At 62.0% G+C, this 17,231-nt stretch overlaps 1 protein-coding gene across 1 annotated transcript in view; it reads left to right on the top strand.

Moving 5' to 3' along the window:
* Window positions 1-13,303, top strand: part of LOC128898899 (adenosine receptor A1-like) — a 49,224-nt gene extending 35,921 nt beyond the window's left edge. The window contains exon 2 of the mRNA XM_054176311.1: window positions 12,639-13,303. Coding sequence (XP_054032286.1) covers window positions 12,639-13,269 — 631 coding nt within the window. The 3' untranslated portion in view covers window positions 13,270-13,303. The remainder of the gene's footprint in view (window positions 1-12,638) is intronic.
* Window positions 13,304-17,231: the final 3,928 nt, after the last annotated feature.

The following is a 17,231-nucleotide window of genomic DNA, read 5'->3' as shown; positions in this document are numbered from 1 at the left end:
GCTGGGATGGATGTGCAGTGAGCTGGGATGGATGTGCAGGGCTGGGATGGATGTGCAGTGATCTGGGATGGATGTGCAGAGCTGGGATGGATGTGCAGAGCTGGGATGGATGTGCAGGGCTGGGATGGATGTGCAGAGCTGGGATGGATGTGCAGAGCTGGGATGGATGTGCAGTGAGCTGGGATGGATGTGCAGGGCTGGGATGGATGTGCAGTGATCTGGGATGGATGTGCAGAGCTGGGATGGATGTGCAGGGCTGGGATGGATGTGCAGGGCTGGGATGGATGTGCAGAGCTGGGATGGATGTGCAGGGCTGGGATGGATGTGCAGAGCTGGGATGGATGTGCAGGGCTGGGATGGATGTGCAGGGCTGGGATGGATGTGCAGAGCTGGGATGGATGTGCAGAGCTGGGATGGATGTGCAGGGCTGGGATGGATGTGCAGAGCTGGGATGGATGTGCAGGGCTGGGATGGATGTGCAGTGAGCTGGGATGGATGTGCAGGGCTGGGATGGATGTGCAGTGAGCTGGGATGGATGTGCAGTGAGCTGGGATGGATGTGCAGGGCTGGGATGGATGTGCAGTGAGCTGGGATGGATGTGCAAGGCTGGGATGGATGTGCAGAGCTGGGATGGATGTGCAGGGCTGGGATGGATGTGCAGAGCTGGGATGGATGTGTAGGGCTGGGATGGATGTGCAGTGAGCTGGGATGGATGTGCAGAGCTGGGATGGATGTGCAGGGCTGGGATGGATGTGCAGTGAGCTGGGATGGATGTGCAGTGAGCTGGGATGGATGTGCAGGGCTGGGATGGATGTGCAGGGCTGGGATGGATGTGCAGTGAGCTGGGATGGATGTGCAGTGAGCTGGGATGGATGTGCAGTGAGCTGGGATGGATGTGCAGGGCTGGGATGGATGTGCAGAGCTGGGATGGATGTGCAGGGCTGGGATGGATGTGCAGTGAGCTGGGATGGATGTGCAGGGCTGGGATGGATGTGCAGGGCTGGGATGGATGTGCAGTGAGCTGGGATGGATGTGCAGGGCTGGGATGGATGTGCAGGGCTGGGATGGATGTGCAGGGCTGGGATGGATGTGCAGAGCTGGGATGGATGTGCAGGGCTGGGATGGATGTGCAGTGAGCTGGAATGGATGTGCAGAGCTGGGATGGATGTGCAGAGCTGGGATGGATGTGCAGAGCTGGGATGGATGTGTAGGGCTGGGATGGATGTGCAGTGAGCTGGGATGGATGTGCAGAGCTGGGATGGATGTGCAGGGCTGGGATGGATGTGCAGTGAGCTGGGATGGATGTGCAGTGAGCTGGGATGGATGTGCAGGGCTGGGATGGATGTGCAGAGCTGGGATGGATGTGCAGGGCTGGGATGGATGTGCAGAGCTGGGATGGATGTGCAGGGCTGGGATGGATGTGCAGAGCTGGGATGGATGTGCAGGGCTGGGATGGATGTGCAGAGCTGGGATGGATGTGCAGAGCTGGGATGGATGTGCAGGGCTGGGATGGATGTGCAGTGAGCTGGGATGGATGTGCAGGGCTGGGATGGATGTGCAGAGCTGGATGGATGTGCAGGGCTGGGATGGATGTGCAGAGCTGGGATGGATGTGCAGAGAGCTGGGATGGATGTGCAGTGAGCTGGGATGGATGTGCAGGGCTGGGATGGATGTGCAGTGAGCTGGGATGGATGTGCAGGGCTGGGATGGATGTGCAGAGCTGGGATGGATGTGCAGGGCTGGGATGGATGTGCAGGGCTGGGATGGATGTGCAGTGAGCTGGGATGGATGTGCAGGGCTGGGATGGATGTGCAGGGCTGGGATGGATGTGCAGTGAGCTGGGATGGATGTGCAGGGCTGGGATGGATGTGCAGAGCTGGGATGGATGTGCAGGGCTGGGATGGATGTGCAGAGCTGGGATGGATGTGCAGAGAGCTGGGATGGATGTGCAGTGAGCTGGGATGGATGTGCAGTGAGCTGGGATGGATGTGCAGGGCTGGGATGGATGTGCAGGGCTGGGATGGATGTGCAGTGAGCTGGGATGGATGTGCAGTGAGCTGGGATGGATGTGCAGGGCTGGGATGGATGTGCAGTGAGCTGGGATGGATGTGCAGTGAGCTGGGATGGATGTGCAGGGCTGGGAATGGATGTGCAGTGAGCTGGGATGGATGTGCAGGGCTGGGATGGATGTTGCAGGGCTGGATGGATGTGCAGAGCTGGGATGGATGTGCAGGGCTGGATGGATGTGCAGTGAGCTGGGATGGATGTGCAGAGCTGGGATGGATGTGCAGTGGCTGGGATGGATGTGCAGTGACTGGGATGGATGTGCAGGAGCTGGGATGGATGTGCAGGGCTGGGATGGATGTGCAGGAGCTGGGATGGATGTGCAGTGAGCTGGATGGATGTGCAGTGAGCTGGGATGGATGTGCAGGGCTGGGATGGATTGCAGGGCTGGGATGGATGTGCAGTGAGCTGGGATGGATGTGCAGTGAGCTGGGATGGATGTGCAGGGCTGGGATGGATGTGCAGTGAGCTGGGTGGATGTGCAGTGAGCTGGGATGGATGTGCAGTGAGCTGGATGGATGTGCAGGGCTGGGATGGATGTGCAGAGCTGGGATGGATGTGCATGAGCTGGGATGGATGTGCAGGAGCTGGATGGATGTGCAGAGCTGGGATTGGATGTGCAGGGCTGGGATGGATGTGCAGGGCTGGGATGGATGTGCAGGGCTGGGATGGATGTGCAGAGCTGGGATGGATGTGCAGGGCTGGGATGGATGTGCAGGGCTGGGATGGATGTGCAGTGAGCTGGGTGGATGTGCAGGGCTGGGATGGATGTGCAGGGCTGGGATGGATGTGCAGAGCCTGGGATGGATGTGCAGGTGCTGGGATGGATGTGCAGAGCTGGGATGGATGTGCAGGGCTGGGATGGATGTGCAGAGCTGGGATGGATGTGCAGGGCTGGGATGGATGTGCAGTGAGCTGGATGGATGTGCAGGCTGGGATGGATGTGCGTGAGCTGGATGGATGTGCAGGGCTGGGATGGATGTGCAGAGCGGGATGGATGTGCAGGGCTGGGATGGATGTGCAGTGAGCTGGGATGGATGTGCAGGGCTGGGATGGATGTGCAGTGAGCTGGGATGGATGTGGCAGGGAGCTGGGATGGATGTGCAGGGCTGGGGATGGATGTGCAGTGAGCTGGGATGGATGGTGCAAGTGAGCTGGGATGGATGTGCAGAGCTGGGATGGATGTGCAGGGCTGGGATGGATGTGCAGAGCTGGGATGGATGTGGCAGGGATGGATGCATGTTGCAGAGCTGGGATGGATGTGCAGTGAGCTGGGATGGATGTGCAGTGAGCTGGGATGGATGTGCAGAGCTGGGATGATGTGCCGGGCTGGGATGGGATGTGCAGTGAGCTGGGATGGATGTAGCAGGGCTGGGATGGATGTGCAGGGCTGGGATGGATGTGCAGTGAGCTGGGATGGATTTGCAGTGAGCTGGGATGGATGTGCAGGAGCTGGGATGGATGTGCAGTGAGCTGGGATGGATGTGCAGAGCTGGGATGGATGTGCAGTGAGCTGGGATGGATGTGCAGGGCTGGGATGGATGTGCAGTGAGCTGGGATGGATGTGCAGGAGCTGGGATGGATGTGCAGAGCTGGGATGGATGTGCAGTGAGCTGGGATGGATGTGCAGGGCTGGGATGGATGTGCAGTGAGCTGGGATGGATGTGCAGGGCTGGGATGGATGTGCAGAGCTGGGGATGGATGTGCGGGCTGGGATGGAGTGTGCAGGGCTGGGATGGATTGCAGGGCTGGGATGGATGTGCGGGCTGGGATGGATGTGCAGAGCTGGGATGGTTGCAGGGCTGGTATGGATGTGCAGTGAGCTGGGATGGATGTGCAGTGAGCTGGGATGGATGTGCAGGGCTGGGATGATGTGCAGTGAGCTGGATGGATGGTGCAGGGCTGGGATGGATGTGCAGGGCTGGGATGGATGTGCAGTGAGCTGGGATGGATGTGCAGGGCTGGGATGGATGTGCAGGGCTGGGATGGATGTGCAGTGAGCTGGATGGATTGTGCAGTGAGCTGGGATGGATGTGCAGAGCTGGGATGGATGTGCAGTGAGCTGGGATGGATGTGCAGGGCTGGGATGGATGTGCAGGGCTGGGATGGATGTGCAGAGCTGGGATGGATGTGCAGAGCTGGGATGGATGTGCAGGGCTGGGATGGATGTGCAGGGCTGGGATGGATGTGCAGTGAGCTGGGATGGATGTGCAGGGCTGGGATGGATGTGCAGTGAGCTGGGATGGATGTGCAGGGCTGGATGGATGTGCAGAGCTGGGATGGATGTGCAGTGAGCTGGGATGGATGTGCAGTGAGCTGGGATGGATGTGCAGGGCTGGGATGGATGTGCAGAGCTGGGATGGATGTGCAGTGAGCTGGGATGGATGTGCAGAGCTGGGATGGATGTGCAGAGCTGGGATGGATGTGCAGTGAGCTGGGATGGATGTGCAGAGCTGGGATGGATGTGCAGGGCTGGGATGGATTGTGCAGTGAGCTGGGATGGATGTGCAGAGCTGGGATGGATGTGCAGGGCTGGGATGGATGTGCAGAGCTGGGATGGATGTGCAGGGCTGGGATGGATGTGCAGAGCTGGGATGGATGTGCAGTGAGCTGGGATGGATGTGCAGAGCTGGGATGGATGTGCAGAGCTGGGATGGATGTGCAGTGAGCTGGGATGGATGTGCAGAGCTGGGATGGATGTGCAGAGCTGGGATGGATGTGCAGTGAGCTGGGATGGATGTGCAGTGAGCTGGGATGGATGTGCAGGGCTGGGATGGATGTGCAGTGAGCTGGGATGGATGTGCAGGGCTGGGATGGATGTGCAGAGCTGGGATGGATGTGCAGAGCTGGGATGGATGTGCAGGGCTGGGATGGATGTGCAGAGCTGGGATGGATGTGCAGGGCTGGGATGGATGTGCAGTGAGCTGGGATGGATGTGCAGGGCTGGGATGGATGTGCAGTGAGCTGGGATGGATGTGCAGGGCTGGGATGGATGTGCAGTGAGCTGGGATGGATGTGCAGAGCTGGGATGGATGTGCAGGGCTGGGATGGATGTGCAGAGCTGGGATGGATGTGTAGGGCTGGGATGGATGTGCAGTGAGCTGGGATGGATGTGCAGGGCTGGGATGGATGTGCAGTGAGCTGGGATGGATGTGCAGGGCTGGGATGGATGTGCAGTGAGCTGGGATGGATGTGCAAGGCTGGGATGGATGTGCAGGGCTGGGATGGATGTGCAGAGCTGGGATGGATGTGCAGTGAGCTGGGATGGATGTGCAGGGCTGGGATGGATGTGCAGGGCTGGGATGGATGTGCAGTGAGCTGGGATGGATGTGCAGAGCTGGGATGGATGTGCAGTGAGCTGGGATGGATGTGCAGAGCTGGGATGGATGTGCAGGGCTGGGATGGATGTGCAGTGAGCTGGGATGGATGTGCATAGCTGGGATGGATGTGCAGTGAGCTGGGATGGATGTGCAGTGAGCTGGGATGGATGTGCAGAGCTGGGATGGATGTGCAGGGCTGGGATGGATGTGCAGGGCTGGGATGGATGTGCAGAGCTGGGATGGATGTGCAGTGAGCTGGGATGGATGTGCAGTGAGCTGGGATGGATGTGCAGAGCTGGGATGGATGTGCAGTGAGCTGGGATGGATGTGCAGGGCTGGGATGGATGTGCAGTGAGCTGGGATGGATGTGCAGTGAGCTGGGATGGATGTGCAGTGAGCTGGGATGGATGTGCAGTGAGCTGGGATGGATGTGCAGTGAGCTGGGATGGATGTGCAGGGCTGGGATGGATGTGCAGGGCTGGGATGGATGTGCAGAGCTGGGATGGATGTGCAGTGAGCTGGGATGGATGTGCAGGGCTGGGATGGATGTGCAGGGCTGGGATGGATGTGCAGGGCTGGGATGGGGCATCCCTGCACCCAGGAGGTGGATGAGCAGCCAGCAGGCTGTGAGGTGCTTGCTCTGCTCCCTGTGTGCTGTGCACTCAGGACCATGTGAGCTTTGTGTGCATGCAGGGCCCTGAGGTCTGCCTGACCTCTGCAGCTGCCCTGATAGCCATCAGCGGCAGCACAAAAGGTTCTGGAGCTGCGGGGGGCCGGGGCCAGCCGGGCCGGGGCCATCCCCTCTGCTCTGCCTGCAGCTCTGAGCATCATCACAGTCTCACAGAGTCACCAAGGTTAGAAGAGACCCCAAGGATCATCCAGTCCAAGCTGTCAGCACAGAGCTCATGACCAGACCATGGCTCCAAGGGCCACATCCAATCCCCTCTGGAACACCTCCAGGGATGGGGACTCCACCACCTCCCTGGGCAGCACATCCCAGTGACGAACGACTCTCTCAGTGAAGAACTTTCTCCTCACTTCGAGTCTAAACCTCCCCTGGCACAGCTTGAGACTGTGTCCTCTTGTTCTGCTGCTGGGGGCCTGGGAGAAGAGCCCAACCCCCACCTGGCTCCAACCTCCCTGCAGGGAGTTGTAGAGGGCAATGAGGTCTCCCCTGAGCCTCCTCTCCTGCAGGCTAAGCAACCCCAGCTCCCTCAGCCTCTCCTCCCAGGGCTGTGCTCAAGGCCTCTCCCCAGCCTTGTTGCCCTTCTCTGGACACCTTCAAGTCTCTCAATGTCCTTCCTGACCTCAGGGGCCCAGAACTGGACACAGGACTCCAGGGGTGGCCTCAGCAGTGCAGAGTCCAGGGGCACAATGAGCTCCCTGCTCCTGCTGGCCACACTGCTCCTGCTGCAGGCCAGGCTGCCCTTGGCCTTCTTGGCCCCCTGGGCACACTGCTGGCTCCTGTTCAGGCAGCTGTCAATCAGCACCCCCAGGTCCCTCTCTGTTTGGCAGCTCTCAGCCACTCTGCCCCCAGCCTGTAGCTCTGCCTGGGGTTGCTGTGGCCAAAGTGCAGCCCCTGGCACTTGGCCTTGTTGAATGCCATCCTGTTGGCCTCTGCCCATCTGTGCAGCCTGGCAAGGTCCCTCTGCAGAGCCCTTCTGCCCTCTGCCTGACCAACCTCTGCCCCCAGCTTGGTGCCATCTGCACATTTGCTGCTGGCTGACTCCATCCCCTCCCCCAGATGATCAATGAAGATGCTCTAGAGGATGGTTCCCTCGGTGCATTGCATCCTCTGAGCCCCTCCTGGCTCACCGCGAACCCGGGGGGCGCTCAGAGCCCTCCTGTGTGTTCCCCACCCCGGGAGTGAGGGCAGGGGGAGCAGGGGGGGGGCTGCCCTGGGAGCGGCTCCGTGCCTGGCTGCCGGCTGTACGCCCCCGGGGGGGGGGCCCTGGGGGTGGGGGGTGCGTAGCTGCCGCTCAGCACCGCTGCCCCCCCAGCGACGGCTGCCGCACAGCTCTGCAGGGCAGGGAGCAGCGGAGGGCAGCAGCAAAAGCAGCAGGAGCCCCCCCGGCAGGGGGGGAGATGTGTCACAGCTCGGGGGGGGGGGCTGCAGAGAGGGAAGGAGCCAGGGCAGGGGCTTGGTGCTGCCGGTCTCTGTCCCCCCCAGGAGCAGCTTGAGCCCGGGGAGGAGGGAGCGGGGGGCGCCGGCTGGCAGCGGGCAGCAGCCCTGCCCGGGGGCCTGCGGGCGGTGCCTCGGCATCCACAGGAGCCCCTGGTGGCCCTCGGGCACCCTCGGCTCCCACGGGCCCCCCCTCGCCGTGCCCGTGGCGCCGGGGCTGTCCCAGCACCTCTGCTCCTGCCTGCGCCGTTCTCAGGGTCTCCTGCCCTCCCCCCTGCCCCCGGGGAGTAAATCACCCTGCAGCTCCGGGCTGGGAGGCAGCAGCCGCGGTGCCACCTCCTTCCCAGGGGACCCAGCTGCCCCTGGGAGGCTGCCAAACCTTCCCCAGAGCAGAGGGCAAGCCGCTGGAGCTCAGGGGCTCTGGACTCCTGGGGTCCCCCCCTCCATCCTCTGCCCCTCCACCAGCCCAGCCTGACCCCCTGCCCATCAGATGGGGCTCCAGAAAGGACCTCCAAGGGGGGGATGTGCAGGGCTGGGATGGAGGTGCAGGGCTGGGATGGATGTGCAGGGCTGGGATGTATGTGCAGAGCTGGGATGGATGTGCAGAGCTGGGATGGATGTGCAGGGCTGGGATGGATGTGCAGTGAGCTGGGATGGATGTGCAGGGCTGGGATGGATGTGCAGTGAGCTGGGATGGATGTGCAGAGCTGGGATGGATGTGCAGAGCTGGGATGGATGTGCAGGGCTGGGATGGATGTGCAGAGCTGGGATGGATGTGCAGGGCTGGGATGGATGTGCAGGGCTGGGATGGATGTGCAGGGCTGGGATGGATGTGCAGTGAGCTGGGATGGATGTGCAGTGAGCTGGGATGGATGTGCAGTGAGCTGGGATGGATGTGCAGGGCTGGGATGGATGTGCAGTGAGCTGCAGTGACCTCCAAGGTGGGGACAGAGAGGGGATTTGGCTTCTTGGCTGTGTCCAAAGCCCCCAAACTTCATTTTCCCCACCTCAGGTCCAGGCTCTCAACATGCAGGAGGGAGCTCTGAGCATCAGGGTGCAGCCCCGGGCTCAGCAGCCAGCTCCACAGGGTCCCCGTGGCCAGGTTGAGAGCAGCAGCACTGCAAAGCCCAGGGAGGTGTCCTCTGTCCTGCCCCCTCCGGTGGGGAGCAGCAGCACTTGGGCTGCAAATCTCCTTGGCCTCCAAGGAGCAGCTTTCCTTTGAGGGCCGGGGGGGGGTAAAAATCGATCTGAAAGGCTTCAGTTCCCGCTTGGAGAGCTCTGGAGGGATGAGCCCAGCCCTGGCAGGCTCCCCAGGGGCAGCAGGGAGGGAGCAGAGCTTGGTTCTGCTCCTCCTCCAGCCCCTGGCATCAGCCCATCAGGAAAGAGGGTTTTGTGGCCTGGTCCAGCACATTAGGAGATGAAACAGGCTGTGCCCAGAAGCTTCCCCAGGGCTCCATCAGCACCAGTGGAGCCTTCCTCCAGCAGGTCCCAGAGGATGCCTGTGCTGCCCATTTCCTCCCCTGGCACAGGGCAGGTTGTCTGGGGCAGGAGCAAGCTGCTGTGGGTGGAGGGTGCTCAGCTGGGGGCTGGGCTGCTGGGCAGCCAGCAGAGGCTCCCTGGAGGTGAGGCTCAGACTTGCAGCCGTGCTGCAGGTTGCTAATGCATCTCCTGGCTTGGCATCAACCCTCAGAGCTCCAGGATCCTGTCTGAGGTCTCTGCCCATCCCTGGGGCTGGAGGTGGTGGGAGACAGGGTGAGGCTGTGCAGGGCACAGGCAGAGGCAGCAGGCTGGTAAGATTCCTGCCAGGACAAACTGGTCCTGAGCCACTGCCACCCTCCCCAGGGCAGGAGGGACAGGGAGATACTGGGGAGGGTCCAGGGGAGGCTCTGAGGATGATGAAGGTGAAGGAACATCTCTGCCATGAGGAAAGGCTGAGAGCCCTGGGGCTGTTGAGCCTGGAGCAGAGCAGCCCCAGAGGGGACCTTAGTGATGGTTACAACTATCTGAGGGGTGGGGGCCAGGGAGGGGCCAGGCTCTGCTCAGCACCAGGGACAATGGTCACAAACTGGCACCCAGGAGGCTCCACCTCAGCAGGAGGAGAAACTTCTTTGGTGTGAGGCTGCTGGAGCCTGGAGCAGGCTGTCCAGGGAGGTTCTGGAGTCTCCTTTTGGGCTCCAGCTGGATGTGTTCTGTGTGCCCTGCCCTGGGGGCTGCTGCTCTGGCAGGGGCTTGGGCTAAGGGAGGCCACCCTGAGCTAGTTTGGGGTTGCTGCATCCTTAGGCACTGCTGAGAAATGAGTGGGGAGGAGTGGTGACAGCCCCCAGGCTGTGCTGCCAGCCAGGGAGAGCTGAAGAGGCTGAGAGCTGGGAGAGGAAGCTCAGGAAGCTGAGCCAGGGCAAGGGCAGGGAACTGCCCCTGGGCAGCAACAACCTCCTGCAGCAGCACAGCTGAGGGGGGAGCTGCTGGAGAGCAGCTCCAAGGAGCAGCAGCTGGGAGTGCTGGGGGCCAGCAAGGTCCCCAGGAGCCAGCAAGGAGCCCTCATGGCCAAGGAGCTGCAGGGGGTCCTGGGGGGCATGGAGAAGAGTGTGGCCAGCAGGGCAGGGGAGGCTCTGCTGCCCCTCTGCTCTGCCCCAGCCAGGCCACAGCTGCAGCCCTGGGGCCAGCTCTGGGCTCCCCAGCTCAGGAGGGACAGAGAAGTGCTGCAGAGAGCCCAGGGGAGGCTGGGAAGCTGCTGAGGGGCCTGGAGCAGCTCTGGCAGGAGCTGAGAGCCCTGGGGCTGAGAGCCTGCAGCAGAGCAGCCCCAGAGGGCAGCTGAGCAATGCTCAGCAAGAGCTAAAGGAGCTGTGGGGGGCAAGAGGCTGGGGCCAGGCTCTGCTGAGTGCTGCCCAGGGCCAGGCCAAGGGGCAAGGGGCACAGAGTGGCAGGCAGGAGGTTGGAGCTGAGCAGGAGGAGAAAGTTGTTTGGGGTGAGGCTGCTGGAGCCTGGAGCAGGCTGCCCAGGGAGGTTCTGGAGTCTCCTTTTGGGCTCCACCTGGATGTGTTCTGTGTGCCCTGCCCTGGGGGCTGCTGCCCTGCCAGGGGCTTGGGCTGGATGAGCTCCAGAGGTCCTTCCCACCCCCTCCCATGCTGTGGGTCTCTGATTTGGGTCTCTTGCCCAGGAGGAGCCTGGGAGGCTCTTCAGGGCCTCTCCACTGCAGGGCTGTCCCAGGCAGGGATTTGCTCCTGGCCTGGCCCTGGCTCTTCTGCTTCTCTGCCTTTTGCCCAGCGTGGTCTGAGGCAGGAGCCTGCTGTGATGTGCTGAGGGCTGAGCCCCTCCCCTGCCCTCTTCTCTGCTGCTCTGCTCCTGCTCTCAGAGACGTGCAAGGCCTCCCTCTGGGCTGAACAGGGCTGAAGGGGGCACCCAGCAGCCCCTTGCCCCTGCTGCATGTGCCCAGAGCTGCTCTGCACAGCCAGCAAAGAGGCCACCCATAAATCTCAGCCACCCAAGGTCCTTTTCCTCTCCAGGACCCCTCCCAGCCCCCGAGGGAGCTCCTGGCACTCACTTTGCCCACCCCTCCCAGTCTGTGATTGTATGAGAGCCAAGGCAGGCAGTGAGGAGCATCCTGCCACCTCCTCAGGGCCACCCCACCTGCAGCAGCCTCAACCCTCCCAACCCTGCCACCCCCAGCCCAGTCAGAGCACCCCAGCTAACCCTAACCCTACCCCCAGCCCCTGCCCCTGCCCCTCACCTACCTCCAGCCCCTGCTGGCTCAGGTCACTGAGCCCTGCCTGCAGCCTGGGGCTCTGCACACTCTGCCCAGGCACCTGCCAGCCCCCCCAGGCTCTGTTTCCATCCCCCTGGCCACACTTCCAGCCCTCCCTCCCCCTTGCAGAGGAGCAGGTCTCTGACAGGCTCTGTAGCATCTCTCACCGCCCCCCACCCCAACCTCCCTCCCCCCCTCTCCCCCCCAGTGCCTCTGGCCCTCTGATCTGCTCTCACTTGGGCACTGCAGGAAGCACAGGAGATGTGAAACCACTGAGCTCTGCTTGGCCTCCTGCCCTCTGGGCATCCAGAAGGGAGCCAGGGCACAGCCAACCCAGCTGTGCCCACCCCAGCCTGCACCTCCCCCCCATCCTGAGCCTCCCTCCCATCCTCACCTCCCTCCCATCCTCACCTCCCTCCCACCTGCACCTCCCTCCCATACTGAGCCTCCCTCCCATCTGCACCTCCCTCCCACCTGCACCTCCCTCCCATCCTCACCTCCCTCCCATCCTCACCTCCCCCCCATCCTGCACCTCCCTCCCATCCTGCCCCTCCCTCCCACCTGCACCTCCCTCCCATCCTCACCTCCCCCCCATCCTGCACCTCCCTCCCATCCTGCCCCTCCCTCCCAACCTGCACCTCCCTCCCATCCTCACCTCCCTCCCACCTGCACCTCCCTCCCATCCTCACCTCCCTCCCACCTGCACCTCCCTCCCATCCTCACCTCCCTCCCACCTGCACCTCCCTCCCACCTGCACCTCCCTCCCATCCTCACCTCCCTCCCACCTGCACCTCCCTCCCACCTGCACCTCCCTCCCAACCTCACCTCCCTCCCATCCTGCACCTCCCTCCCATCTGCCCCTCCCTCCCATCCTCACCTCCCTCCCACCTGCACCTCCCTCCCACCTGCACCTCCCTCCCATCCTCACCTCCCTCCCACCTGCACCTCCCTCCCACCTGCACCTCCCTCCCATCCTCACCTCCCTCCCACCTGCACCTCCCTCCCACCTGCCCCTCCCTCCCATCTGCCCCTCCCTCCCACCTGCCCCTCCCTCCCAACCTGCCCCTCCCTCCCATCCCGCCCCTCCTATTCCCACCTGCACCTCCCTCCCACCTGCCCCTCCCTCCCACCTGCCCCTCCCTCCCATCTGCCCCTCCCTCCCACCTGCACCTCCCTCCCAACCTGCCCCTCCCTCCCACCCCGCCCCTCCCTCCCATCCTCACCTCCCTCCCACCTGCCCCTCCCTCCCACCCCGCCCCTCCATTCCCACCTGCCCCTCCCTCCCATCCTGCCCCCCCCTCTCCGCCCATCCCTGCTCCAGCAGCCCCCTCCCCGCTCCGCGCCGGGGCCGCGTCTGACGGCGCCCCGCGGCGGCTGTCTCCCGGCGCAGGTACAAGACGGTGGTGACGCCGCGGCGGGCGGCGGTGGCCATCGGCGGCTGCTGGCTGGTGTCGCTGCTGGTGGGGCTGACCCCCATGTTCGGCTGGAACAACCTGAGCGAGGTGCGGCGGACTCAGGAGCCCAACGGCAGCCAGGCTCCCTTCGTCATCAAGTGCCGCTTCGAGACGGTGATCAGCATGGAGTACATGGTCTACTTCAACTTCTTCGTCTGGGTGCTGCCGCCGCTGCTGCTCATGCTGCTCATCTACCTGGAGGTCTTCAACCTCATCCGCAAGCAGCTCAGCAAGAAGGTCTCCTCCGGCGCCGGCGACCCCCAGAAGTACTACGGCAAGGAGCTGAAGATCGCCAAGTCCCTGGCGCTGGTCCTCTTCCTCTTCGCCCTCAGCTGGCTGCCCCTGCACGTCCTCAACTGCATCACCCTGTTCTGCCCCTCCTGCCAGACCCCCCACATCCTCACCTCCATCGCCATCTTCCTCACCCACGGCAACTCGGCCATGAACCCCATCGTCTACGCCTTCAGGATCAAGAAGTTCCGGACAGCCTTCCTGCACATCTGGAACCGATACTTCTGCTGCAAGAGCAACAAGAGCGGCAGCCCCGAGGCCCAGCAGGGCGACTAGGAGCTGCCGGGGGGCAGAGAGAGGGCACCGAGGAGCGCGGTGCCCGCCCGGCCCTGCCGGCTGCCCGGGGGCTGGGGGGGGGGTTGGGGGAGTGAGGACCGGGCCGGGCCGGGCGCCGGGCAAGGCGCAGCAGCTGCGTCCCCTGCCTGCCCCGGGCGGGTATTTATTCTCCAGCATCCTGCTGGGGTAGCCCTGCAGGGATTCCTTTCCTGCACTTGAGTTGCAGCTTGGGTGCAGGTTTTGTGGCTGGTTTATTTTTCCCTTTCCCTTTTCCTTTCCCCTTTTCCCCTTTTCCCCTTTTCCCCTTTTCCCCTTTTCCCCTTTTCCCCTTTTCCCCTTTTCCCCTTTTCCCCTTTTCCCCTTTTCCCCTTTTCCCCTTTTCCCCTTTTCCCCTTTTCCCCTTTTCCTTTCCTTTTTCCTTCCCTTTCCTTCCCCTTTCTCCTTCCCTTTCCTTCCCCTTTCCTCTTCCCTTTCCTTCCCCTTTCCCCTTTCCTTTCCTTCCTCCCTCCCTCCCTTCCTCCCTTCCTCCCTCCCTTCCTCCCTCCCTCCCTTCCTCCCTCCCTTCCTCCCTCCCTCCCTCCCTTCCTCCCTCCCTTCCTCCCTTCCTTCCTCCCTTCCTTCCTCCCTTCCTTCCTCCCTTCCTTCCTCCCTTCCTCCCTCCCTTCCTCCCTCCCTTCCTTCCTCCCTTCCTTCCTCCCTTCCTCCCTCCCTTCCTCCCTCCCTTCCTTCCTCCCTCCCTTCCATTCCTCCCTTCCATTCCTCCCTCCCTTCCATTCCTCCCTCCCTTCCATTCCTCCCTCCCTTCCATTCCTCCCTCCCTTCCATTCCTCCCTCCCTTCCATTCCTCCCTCCCTTCCATTCCTCCCTCCCTTCCATTCCTCCCTCCCTTCCATTCCTCCCTCCCTTCCATTCCTCCCCTCCTTCCTTCCCTCCTCCTATTCCTCCCCTCCTATTCCTCCCCTCCTATTCCTCCCCTCCTATTCCTCCCCTCCTATTCCTCCCCTCCTATTCCTCCCCTCCTATTCCTCCCCTCCTATTCCTCCCCTCCTATTCCTCCCCTCCTATTCCTCCCCTCCTTCCTTCCTCCCCTCCTTCTGTTCCTCCCTCCCTCCCTCCCTGTTTCTTTTCTCCTTTTTGCTATTGGAGTCCTTTTTTTTGGTGCTTTTTCCCTGCCTGCTTTCACTTTGGGGCATTTTTTTGCTTCTCTGCTTCCACTTTTCTCTACTTTTGCTGCCTGCTTGGGGGTTTCCCCCCCCCATTTATGTCCATTTGGTGGGGGGAGGGGCAGTTTTGTCCCTGTTTCTTTTCATGTGGGGCTTGGTTTTTCTGTTGCTGCTTTCCTTCCCCTCTTTGTTGTTCATTTTTCATTGGTTGGTTTTCCTCTTTCTTTTCACTTTTGGGTGTTGGTTTTTTCTGTTGCTGATTTTTTTTTCTCCCCCTGGTTTTTTTTTCCCACTCTGGGATCCCTTTCCCCCTCCCCCCCCCCCCCACCTTGGTTGTTTTTTTTCCACCCCCCCTGTTTGTTTTCATGTTTTGTTTTGGTTTGGCTTTGTTTTGTTTCCCAAGGGTTGCCAAGGATTTAAGGAGAGGCTGTCCAGAGAAAGGAGCAGATTGATCTCCATGCAAATAAAAGTGTAATGATGAAAACCACCCAGGAGGCCCTGGCTGGAGGCTTCTGCCTCCTAGGAGCAGTTGGTGATGCTGGGGGGGGGGTGTGTGGAGGGGGCTCTGCCATCCCTGGAGCCATGGGGTGGTGGTGGTGGGGGGCAGGTGGTGGCTGAAGCAAAGAGTGGAGCTGCTGGGAACCAGGAGAGCTCCCAGGATCACAGGATCCCAGATCCCAGGGTGTCAGGGGTTGGAAAGGACCCAAAGAGGTCATTGAGTCCAACCCCCCTCCCCCCCCCACCAGCCAGAGCAGGACCAAAGGATCCAGCACAGGTCACACAGGAACACATCCAGATGGGGCTGGCAAGGCTCCAGAGGAGACTCCACAACCTCTCCTATTCTAATGCTCTGGGAGCCTCCCAGTGCAGAAGTTCCTCCTCATGCTGAGCTGGAGCCTCCTGTGCTGCAGCTGACATCCATTGCCCCTTGCCCTGTCCCAGGGGGCAGCTGAGCAGAGCCTGGCCCTGTCCCCTCCCTCCTGACCCCCAGCCCTCAGCTGGTGATAGCCATTGATCAGATCCCTCTCAGCCTTCTCTTTTCCAGGCTGAAGAGCCCCAGGTGCCTCAGCCTCTCCTCCCCAGGCAGTGCTGCAGGCTGTGCTCCCAGCAGTGTGGCTTCTGCAGCTCTGAAGCTGGAAGCTCTCAAGCACTTTGCTTCCACTCTGTGTTCAAGGAGAGGTGACCTGGGCTGAGCCATGGGAAGGGGTAGGAAAAGGCATCCCAGGGCCACTCGTCATAGACTCACAGAGCTGGAAGGGAGCTCCAGGCTCAGCCAGCCCCAAGCCCCTGCCATGGGCAGGGACACCTCACACCACAGCAGGTTGCTCACAGCCACCTCCAGCCTGGCTGCAAACACCTCCAGGCAGGAGGCTTCCACCACCTCCCTGGGCAGCCTGTGCCAGGCTCTCACCACCCTCCTGGCCAACAACTTCTTCCTCACAGCCAATCTCCAGCTCCCCACTTCTAGTTCTGCTCCATCCCCCCCAGCCCTATCCCTCCCTGACCCCCTCCAAAGTCCCTCCCCAGCTTTCCTGCAGCCCCCTGCAGCTCCTGGGAGGCCACAATGAGGTCTCCTGGGAGCCTTCTCCTCTGCAGCCTGCACAACCCCAACTCTCTCAGGCTGTCTGCAGAGCAGAGCAGCTCCAGCCCTCTGCTCCTCCTCCTGGCCCTGCTCTGGACACCTTCCAGCCCCTCCAGAGCCTTTCTCTTTTCTCCTGCCTGTCTCCCCATCAAGGCAGCAGCAGCAAGTCTCCCCCAGCCTTGTCCCATCTCTCCCTGGCACCCTCCCTGTGCAGCCAAACCCTTTTGGCCCAGACCTTGTGGGTTGGTGCTGCCAGCTGCATGGCCCAGGGCTGCAGAGGGGCACCAGCACCAACCTGGGAGCCAGTGGGGGATGTCTGGAAGCCCAAGTGTCCCTTGGGCCTTTTTCCCACCACCCCCCAATGCCTGCTCCAGGCTTAGCCATGGTCACAGCTGAGGAAGAGGTGGCTGGGGGGAGACCATCACCCCCCAGGCCAGCTCTGTGGATGCTGGCAGCAGCACTGCCAGCCCCTGCTGTGCAGCAGGGCCTCTCCCAGGGCTGGAGAGGGGGTGGGAAGGGTTAATTTGAGTTAATTGGGATTCTTTCCTTATCAGCATCCCTTGCTCACCACTTTCCCACTGGAAGCACTTCCTATGACCCTTCTGCTGCCCCAGTAGGGTCATGCCCCTCGGACGTCACCAGTGGGCAAAGTGAGTGCCAGGAGCTCCCTCGGGGGCTGGGAAGGGTCCTGGAGAGGAAAAGGACCTTGGGTGGCTGAGATTTATGGGTGGCCTCTTTGCTGGCTGTGCAGAGCAGCTCTGGGCACATGCAGCAGGGGCAAGGGGCTGCTGGGTGCCCCCTTCAGCCCTGTTCAGCCCAGAGGGAGGCCTTGCACGCCTCTGAGAGCAGGAGGAGAGCAGCAGAGAAGAGGGCAGGGGAGGGGCTCAGCCCTCAGCACATCACAGCAGGCTCCTGCCTCAGACCACGCTGGGCAAAAGGCAGAGAAGCAGAAGAGCCAGGGCCAGGCCAGGAGCAAATCCCTGCCTGGGACAGCCCTGCAGTGGAGAGGCCCTGAAGAGCCTCCCAGGCTCCTCCTGGGCAAGAGACCCAAATCAGAGACCCACAGCATGGGAGGGGGTGGGAAGGACCTCTGGAGCTCATCCAGCCCAAGCCCCTGGCAGAGCAGCAGCCCCCAGGGCAGGGCACACAGAACACATCCAGGTGGAGCCCAAAGGAGACTCCAGAACCAACCTGGGCAGCCTGCTCCAGGCTCCAGC

The sequence above is a fragment of the Dryobates pubescens genome, chromosome 35 (genome assembly GCF_014839835.1).
Source record: "Dryobates pubescens isolate bDryPub1 chromosome 35, bDryPub1.pri, whole genome shotgun sequence".
Lineage (NCBI taxonomy): Eukaryota > Metazoa > Chordata > Aves > Piciformes > Picidae > Dryobates > Dryobates pubescens.
The sequence above is the reverse complement of the archived record's forward strand: the minus strand, read 5'-3'. Positions and strand labels throughout refer to the sequence as shown.